We start from the raw sequence: 9,649 nt of genomic DNA on the forward strand, positions 1-9,649 counted from the left end.
CGATATGATTAAACTGGCATTTTAACCTACATATTCTAAGTACCTAGCCTACAAAATATAGTCCCGAGATCATAATATACCCCATCATGTATATAATCTCACTTTCGGCCAGCCAAGTAGCAAATGGATGTTGAGAAGGGAGTGATTTCAACACGACTTCAGTTCGCAGTTGGCGCCGCATCTCCCATGAGTGCGCAGTCCTCCACTACCCCTGACGCCGTTATGTGCCGGCTGCCACGTTCTCTTTTATCTTTTCCATATATATCTAATGCTTTAAGAATTTGCTTAGTACATTTGTTGAAATGTATAAGTGTGTGGATTCTTACCACACTCTGACACGAAATTGTTTTACTGTACAGGCTGTTGTTGATCGTTTAAGGGTGAGATACTGAAGACTACTCGAGGCAAAGGCAGCATTCATTGAGCTAACTGGCAATAACCAGAGCCGAGCACACTGCACAGGAGAGAGAGCGTGAGGTGCTGAAGGAGGGTGGCTGTTTGCTGTCGTTCTGGATTTTAATTCTTTACAATCACAACATGAGCAGATGGTAAGGTGCTTCCGTTTGGTTCGTGAGAGGTTGGGAAGGGTATGGGGGTGCCAAAGGAAAGTGGAGAGGGTTAATTAGTGTGTTCTAAGGTGCGTAACAAAGGGCGTTGTTTAGAGTGGGGGGCAGAGTTAGTGGTGGGAAGTGTTGTACCCGCAGCACAACCTCTGCCTCCATCCTGATTCCTTGCGTGGGGGGAAGGGGTGGAGGGAGGGTGGTAGGAGAGAGTTGTTAGTACCCTTACCACGCCTCCCATCAGTGCTATGAAAATACCTATACTTGTTCCATCACCAGCCTTCTCCCTCCGGAACAATCGATTATGGATTATTGTTCAAAGTTGTTGGAGAGGTGCAGCCAAGGACGGGAATTCTGAGAAGGAACTTCACGACAGCCTGCCTCCTAGTTGTTCTTGTTAAGCCTGACTCAGCCTACTTCCTTCACATATCTGACATAGCAGAGGCTCTTCTGTCGTAAAGAATGGCATTTTTAACTTCCTCAGGCCTAGTGAGCATTTTAAATGATAACGTAAGGGAAAACAGCATTTGTTGTCGGAAAACGAGCATGACTAGAACAAGACGGACGTAATAGAAATATCTACCTTTTACAGACCACAAAGAACTTAAACGGCTTGTTTAGCACGGTGTTTTTCTACGGTATGATTAATTATAGGCTATGAATAAACTGTTTGTTGTGGCCAACCAAAGATTTATAGAGGCATATGGCCATAGACAGATGTTTATAATTTTGTACAATAGGTGTTTAGCTTGGATGTAAAATGAATTGAAATATTTATTGTAAAAGGTAGATAGTTAGATAGATAGATAGATAGAAAAGGTACAGGGTGCTTATACAACAAAAGAAGGTGGTGGGTCTTGCATATACCTTCTTCAACCAATAGTTACATACAGTTAGTTACTGGACATTCGTGGGTGTGGTCACTCCGTGGTTTTTGGGTGTAGCCACATGCGCTTTGACAAAAATAAGTTACACTCCATGTTATAAAATAGAGGCATTTGTAAGATGTTACATTAAGCAGCAGAAAGACCTCACCAATTCAATTCCTGTTCCTCCAATGTGTTTCCTGTATTTTTCTGAATATTTTCATTTTGTAAACAATTGTTTCCTTTTGACTTTTTCCTTTTCCCTATTATAATCATGGTCCTTAAGCCTCACAGACATTTGTTTTTCTCAGGCGTAATGGAAGAGACGTACTCAAACCTACTCAGATCTACCCAAATTAACTTAATTTTTGCATTTCTTTTTCTGCTTTATTTTATTCTATTATTTTTTTACTAATTTTATTTGTGTTAGTGGCACTTACTGTTGGCTTTGTTTATGTTGAGTTTGTTCTCTTGTTATTACCTGTCCCTTTTGCTTTTCCAATTATTTATTTCATGGGCATGAATGGCAGAAATAAAAAATCTTGATTAGGCACACAACAACCACAGTCATGTTGTTCCATTTTACAGTCATAAAGTGGGTAGGATCCAAATGCATGTACAAGAAAAGTTAGTGTAAAAATGTGCATATAGTGCTCCGAAAATCATGTATCACTATGATCCTTAATGTTGTTCTCCATTCCCTAGCCAGTGCCATCCACTGGTCAGTTCATGTCACCTAGGAAGTCATCCATTTACCTGTTAGTTTTAAAATGGCTAATGTAATTCTGGCTATGCACATCCTGTGAAAAGGTTTAGCCAGTCATATTTGACATCCTACTTATTCTTCACATTAGTGATACCTCACATTATCTTATGTTCACTCATGATTGTAAACCATCATCTTGCCTTGTCATGTTTCTTACCTACAACAGTGCTTATGTGTACCATACAGTACTGTACCATTTTGCCTGTACCCTCTCTCTAGGCTTTTGGCCATACACCAGAACATACTGTCTACCCAGGTTAAGCAATTTTCTTATTAAATACCTTTCATCTCCCTTTTGTTTCCAGTTACACGGTTTGGGGGCATATGCCCCTCGTATTTTTGGCAGACCAATGATTTGCTGTGCTAATATTAAAAGAACGCTGTTATTTAACTGATTATGTGGAAAAAGCATCTTATTACACTTGCATTTGTCTGTATTATTATATAGTACTCCTATGATGAAAAGAAATAAAATACTCTAATAGTGCATTTTTTTGTATTGTTCAAGTGTTTTGATATTCTGCTATGAACTACATCCCATTTTCTGGAGTGCTAAATCCAGTCCTGACCCAAACTGGTCTGTGTAACCCTTAAGTGTTTTGCATATTAGATGACACTCATCACCTTCTTAAATTTGATATTCAAGCCATGCCAATATCTCTTATCCATACTAAAGCTGCTAACACTCCCTTGTAGAGACCTGTTTCATTCTCTGTGTACAATTTGGTTTCAGTGTCAAGGCCTTTATAGTACCTATCTATCTATCTATTGCCAGACGCCTCAATCCTGTTTGGGGTGGCCACAAACAGATCGCCTCCACGTCGCCCTGTCCCCCGCCATTTCACTGCCCTGCTCCCAACTCACACACCCCTCTCTCATATACCTCTCCACCCCATCCCTCCATCTCATCCTTGGCCTCCCCCTCCCTCTTCCCCCCTCCACCTCACTCACATACACTCTCTTCGTCAGTCTCTCACCCTCCATCCTTTCCACATGGCCAAACCACCTCAGTGTGTTCCTCATAATGTTTCCTATCACATCCACATCCACACCACAACGCTCATTTATATCCTCATTCATCAGCCTGTCTCTCCATGTGACTCCACAGGCTCCTCTTAAATAACTCATTTCCACTGCTCTCACTTGACTTGTGTCCTTCCAACAACGTCCAAGCTTCACTTCCATACGTTAGAGTTGGTATCACAATACTGTCATGTAGTAACTTTTTCACTTCCATGCTCACTTCCCTGTTTCTTATCACTGCTTTCAAAGATCCAGCAACCTTTCTTCCCTGCTGTACCCTTTCAAAACACTTCACCGTCCAAACCTCCATCCTTACTTATCACACTACCCAAGTACTTAAATGTACTCACATTTTCCAATTCCTCACCATCCAACCTTGCTGTACATTCACTGACTTCACCTCTCTCAAAGACCATCACTTTACTCTTCCGTACATTCAACTTTAGATTCTGTTTCTTACACACTCTCCCATCAACTTTTATTCCCTACCATACAATATTAGATTTTCAAGTTCCTCACACAAGTCAGGGAGAAAATAAGAGGAGGCAGCTGACAGAGGGTAAAAGGAAAAAGGTAGAAGGAAGGAAAGAGGGAAATTAGGAAAGTACAAAGATACCATTGTTACAGGTATTGTCAACCTCTGCAGTCTGGTGATGTACATTTCCATTTTATTCTTGCTATGTACAGATAGCATGTTCAGCTTTGGATTGACTTCAAACTGGAGAGGGTAAATGTAGCATGTAGTTACCCATTCACTACATGAGAATCTCCCAAATGGCTGAACAAAATTGTCTGAAGACAGCAGGAATTAAATAGAAAGTGCATCATCAGGCTGAAGGGATTAAAAGGACAAAGATTTCTGTAAGACTTTAACATATTTTCTGGTCGTCCCGTTGAGTGGGCTTGTGGCACACCTGTTGCTTAGTTGTTGCTATTGGTACAATCACAAGCAACGTTTTGCCAACAGTATCCTGCCAGCATTTTTTTTTTTTTTTTTTTTTTTTTTTCCAAACATTTCTCATTTCTCTCCTGTGCTAAAGTACTGTACTGAATATCCATCCTGTTACTGTAGCTACCTTGTTTTGCTGTGTCCCTTATTTGCTGTATTTCTCAAACAAATTATTCACATAATTCCTTACATTGCTACTGCTGGCAGGGAGGTGCTAACAAACATGTGACTGTAAAAGTATATCACCTTAGCCCCTGATGACCTGGAGGTAGTCTGGTCAGTAATGCTCCGAGGACCAGGGAATTGCATAGACTGGTTCTCATTGCTCCATGGCCAGTTTTTAAACCCTTCAGTCCTGTTATATAGCTTGAGCTTTATTCTTGGTATCTTCAGATGATTTTATTTACCAGCTTAGAAGAGACTTTGAATTGGAGGGGTTAGAATTAGTCTTGATCAACTCCTTTACAAGGGGACTGTCTTAAATGCTTATAGTCATCTGGCTGCATAAAGAATCAGAAAGGACACAGAGAGTGCATACTTCTGCAAATGCCATTGCAGGATCCGGATTGGGATCCACCCTCAAATTTAATCAATTCTTTCTTGGCCCTTGGCCCATCCTTCCACAAAATTTAATTGAAATTCTTTGAGAACTTTTGGAGATAATCATGTGGACAAACAAACAAAAAATTCCTGGATCCAGATGATGATCTGGATCACCACCAAATTCTAATGGACTGTTCTTTAGGCCATACCCTACCCTTCCAAAATATTTCAGCAAAATCTGTTCATAACTTTTTGAGTATTCCTGCTAACAGACAAGCTAACCAACACCGGCAAAAACATAACCTCCTTAGCGGAGGTTACAAAAATATATCATTGTACTGAAAAAGTTAAACACATAAATGAGAATGTGGCATGGCTAATAAAGTAGTGGATATTGGCAAGGCTATTGGACAGGGAAGAACCTGGAGTTGCATTTTTGAACATACTCAACAGTGTTTACAATTGATTCCCTGTTATAACCATGATTCGTTTCTGCAGGAAAGGTTGGGGGCACGGTAGCTCAGCGGTAGAGCTTTGGGCTTGTGATCGGGGGATCGCAGGTTCAAGCCGTGCCCGGGTCTGCCGTGCTGGAACGGATAGCTCCCTCCTGTAACCTAGCGAGGCTATATGACCTTTGATGTCTAGCTCGGGCAATTCATTTCTCCATTTTCTGCAGGAAGGATAAGGACAGGAGATGGCAAAGTGTTCTCATGTCTTCTGTTCCTTGTACATAAAAAGCAGTCTTAGTTACAGGGATAAGATTAATGTACGCTGGATTATAGTGTTTTCTGCAGTATAAACAAAGGAAGGTTGCAGTATTTTCGCATGTCACTTGCTCTTTCTGCAAAAATCAGATTGAAAATAAGGAATCTATTGTAACTGTATTTGGGAATATTACCCCTGCTTGTCACACATACTGTACACTTTAGCCTTCCAGTGTCATAAGTTTCTCAGTACAGTAGTTCCTGTGTAGTCCAATAGTCTCACAGAGGTTACTGAAGGTTTTTTGATCATGTAATGCCACCAAGAGTAGGGAAGTCATCTTTCCCTAAGTCTTCTGGACTGTGTTAACCTATAATGTCATTTAAATTATTCTTGATATATTACAGGAGGAAGGACCCACTGGAGGTGTGTGGGGAGCGACACACCAATGCCACCCTGGCTTACCATGAGTGCATCTGCCAGTTTGACCACAGCCGTCAGAAGAAATATCGGCAGGCGCTTAGGTACAAGCACTGCCAACTTGCAGATGAGATGAGGCGAATTGATAACTTTGAGCTGTATGTCATCATTGCTGTTGTTATAGGTGTGGTGCTAATCTTTAGTATTGCGGCCTTTTGTTCCTGCAAGTGGTATATCCAAACTAATGATAATCCATGTGGTTGCTGCCCGTGTGTCCCTTGCAAAAAGAAAAAGAAGAAGAAAAAGAAAATAGAAATGGAGGAGCGAGAGGGAGGGGATGGGGAATCTGCTGACTCTCATGGTTTTGAGAATGGTAGCCAGGCTTGGACACCCATACGCCTGGGGGCCCCACCTCCAACTGTGACACAGACTCCAGCCCCCTCTGCCCCGGCATCATCTCCCTCCCCCCCACAGGAGCATCAGCGAAGGAAAGGTCGTGGCCTGTGCATGAAGTTCTGTTTGAGTGATCCAGTGCAGGATTGCTGTGAATTCTTTGACTGTGATCTGTTGTGGCGCAAGAAAAGTATCTACACCATTCCTGTCTTTGGCCGCCGTAAACCCCCACCCTTACAACGCCGACCCACCCGACCTGCTCCACCGCCACCCAAACCCTCTGCTCCAGTGGAGGTGAAATACCCTGAGCCTGTCCATATTGGGTTTGAGGATGTGGAGTGTGAACCAGTACCGGAAGCCCCTCCTTCACCTGAACCAGTACGAATGCACCAGCCCCGTGCCATGTATGTAGACCCACTGGCTTTTCTTCAGCGCCCCTTCTTGAAAGCCACAAAGGAAAAATCAAGTGAAGAAGAGCCTGAGGCCCTTTACAGTAAGATGAAAGGTTTTGTTTTTGGCCGAGGGAAGAAAAGTGGCAGTCTTGCTTCTCTGAGTCAAATTGGAGTGTCCAAAAACCCTGCTCCAGATGCCACCAGTACCACCTCAAGCCGAAAGAGTAAATACTCCCACACTGGCAGTCTTGCTTCACTCAATAACTTGAGTGAGGACCAGCTGAGTGCTTCCTATAACACCAAGAGGTCCATGAGCCTGGCATCCCTACACACAATGGAGGAAGTGAAGACTGGACCTGGCAGAGGGGCAGGACGAGGGTTGCTTGTGGCACGGAGTCGTGGATCATTACATAACATTGCTGAGGACGACATCCCACCATCACTACGAACTGATGAATATATTGACCTAGAAGAGATGTCCAAACGCATTGAGGCCAAAATGCAGGCAGCTAGGGCTACTGAGGGCAGCAACGCAACTACAGAGCCTGCCACCTACCCCTCCGGTCCTGTGACTTCAACCAGCAGAACACCAGACTTTATCCCTGCCTCAGCGTACACCAAACCAACACAGCCAGATGCCTCTGTTGCAGGGCTGCCACAAAACCAGCAGACTCGCTATCCACAGCACACACCACAATCTCCGCAGCCTCAGTATCCTCCAACTCATTCCCAGTACTCTCCTCGTCCCCAGTATTCTCCTCGTGTGCAGTATTCTCCTCGTCCCCAATACTCACCACAGCCACCATCCTCTCCTCGCCCTCAGTACACCCCTCAGCCCCAGTATACACCTCAGCATCACTACACCCCTCAACCACAGTACTCGCCTGGAATTCAGTACTCTCCACAGCCTCCTCAGTACCCAGTGGGTGCAGGATATGATGGTGAATCACAGCATATGGGAGGTGAAGGAAGCAATTTCAAATACTATCCTGCAGTGCCTGCCACACCAGAGAGACCAGCAGTACCAGCCAGGATATCAGTTGGGACCCCAGTTGTGGGCACTCTGGGTCGTCCAAAGCCACAGGTGCCACCACGACCAGGCAGCAACTCACCAAAACCCAGGGCACCACAACCTCCTACTGGCACCCAAGGCCGAGGAGGGCTTGTAGTGAAACCCTCAGCACCACCACCCCCACCTCCTGTCAATGCACCCATTGAGTCTGCTCTCTGAGGCACCACTATAAGCAGGTTCTATTACCATACAAACAAAAGTTTGCCAATACCTCTGTACTGACTGTGGTGATGGAAGGCATTATGTGAATCATTTTTTATGTGATAGCAAAATGGAATGCACAGCAAAACGAATACACCTGTACAAGAAGAATGAATACAGTACTGTAATGTTTGGGGAGGAATGAGAAAAGAGGATGACATGACACAGTGTTGGCAGGAGATTGTCGGCAAACCTTTGCTTGTAATGGTGAAAGAGGGTGCTTGAAATATTGTCAGTAATTTTAGCTTTGTTGATACAATATACTGCTCAAGAATAAGAAAACACTCATGCAGAGTAATGTTTGTGCTGAGTATTTTCCAGGATGACATGAAAGTCTTTCAGCTTTGTTTTATCGAAGGGCCATATTGTTAGAACCGAGAATACAAAAGTATGACAAGTCTTCATTTTCCACTGATAATTTCTGAAGGATGTAATGAATATAGAACATGTCTGAACTTTGATCTTTAAGTATCATTGCTTACTGCACTCTTTAATGTGGGATGCAGGCTGATCACATTTAATAGTTACAGGTTTTCAGCCAATGACCATAAAAAATTAGTACTTACTCCTTTGTGCACTCAGTTTTAATAATATGGCCATAAGTGCCAGATTGTCCGTGCTTTTTAGCGTAATTCAGTTTGCTGGGAATTTTGATACAGCAATCTGTGTCTTCTGGGATAACGTTATGTAAACCAAAGTATAGGATAGAGAATTAGTTAAATGTACAGTCATCCAAAACATATCAGTGTACATACCGGACAGGAACAGGCTTTTTTTAGCTTTGACTAGTGCCTTCAGTCTTTTTAAGTGATGCACCTGCGTCTGGTTCATAGTTGAGGGATTATAAGCACAAAAAAAAAAATACTGATTTTTGACTTCACAACAATTGAATAATGGATCATGAGTAACAAAGTGACTATACTGTAATCTTAATTCATCAGCAGCCTGCTAATGAAGCAGTTTTATAGTGTTATGAGTAGCTGAATAATGAAACACATGTACTGTATCATAGAAAAGTGTTTAAGTGAAAATATGACTAAGTAAATATAATCCTAGTTAATCAGTAATGATATTAAAACAGGTTTCTAGTAAGTTATTAGCTGCTGAATAACAATGCAGCTTATCATGAACAGCTTTTAAGTGAGAAAATGGGATGTAATTCATCAGCAACTTAATAGTGATGCAATTTAAATTATTAGCTACAGTCAGTGCTCATTATATGACCCCCTTCATATGTATAATTTGTAATGATTAAAGTCAAAATACAGTAATTTACAGAAAAATGTCATTTAAAAGTTCCATTGCTACCTATAAGGCTCCTCCAATTTACAATAACAGTTGTATGAAAAAAAAAAAAATTGTATGGTAATTGTAGGAAGTTGCATCTAAACATGAACCCAGTTGACTGCAGGCTGAAGCTGCCTTTCTTATCTTGACTGATTAGTGATATCTATAGGACAGGGTCATTGAGTACATTTAGTTTACTGTAAATATCAATTACTGGACTTACACACTATATCTTGTAGTTTATCCATATAGTTAACCTGTGTATATAGAAGTGCCCTTTTATGATTATAATCTGTTAGGTAATTAAGTAAGTAGCCTATCTTCATTCAGTATTTATGATATGCATTCATAAGACTTTACCCATATTTATATCTAGATTTGCTACAGTATTACTAAGCAAAGTTTTTAAACAAAGATGAAAGGTATGACATAGTTTGATCAGTTTTAATGACAATTATCTGTGGACATTGTCTTT

General features: G+C 41.8%; 1 protein-coding gene across 1 annotated transcript; it reads left to right on the forward strand.

Moving 5' to 3' along the window:
* Positions 1 to 457: 457 nt before the first annotated feature.
* LOC145403684 (uncharacterized) lies at positions 458 to 7,963 on the forward strand. The gene is made up of 4 exons (XM_080275375.1): positions 458 to 548; positions 5,817 to 7,257; positions 7,321 to 7,346; positions 7,575 to 7,963. Exons 1-4 carry the CDS (start codon positions 538 to 540, stop codon positions 7,843 to 7,845), a joined length of 1,749 nt encoding a protein of 582 aa, XP_080131501.1. The 5' UTR covers positions 458 to 537; the 3' UTR covers positions 7,846 to 7,963.
* Positions 7,964 to 9,649: the final 1,686 nt, after the last annotated feature.

Source organism: Coenobita brevimanus, chromosome 61, assembly GCF_032717465.1.
Source record: "Coenobita brevimanus isolate Jiangsu-jjx chromosome 61, ASM3271746v2, whole genome shotgun sequence".
NCBI classification, from domain to species: Eukaryota; Metazoa; Arthropoda; class Malacostraca; order Decapoda; family Coenobitidae; genus Coenobita; species Coenobita brevimanus.

Bases quoted from the DNA above. Each gene is read 5' to 3' on its own strand.
- LOC145403684 (XM_080275375.1), top strand. The intron at 7,258-7,320 runs GTTGCAGGGCTG...CAATCTCCGCAG, and splicing joins CAACACAGCCAGATGCCTCT to CCTCAGTATCCTCCAACTCA. The intron at 7,347-7,574 runs GTACTCTCCTCG...ACAGCATATGGG, and splicing joins TATCCTCCAACTCATTCCCA to AGGTGAAGGAAGCAATTTCA.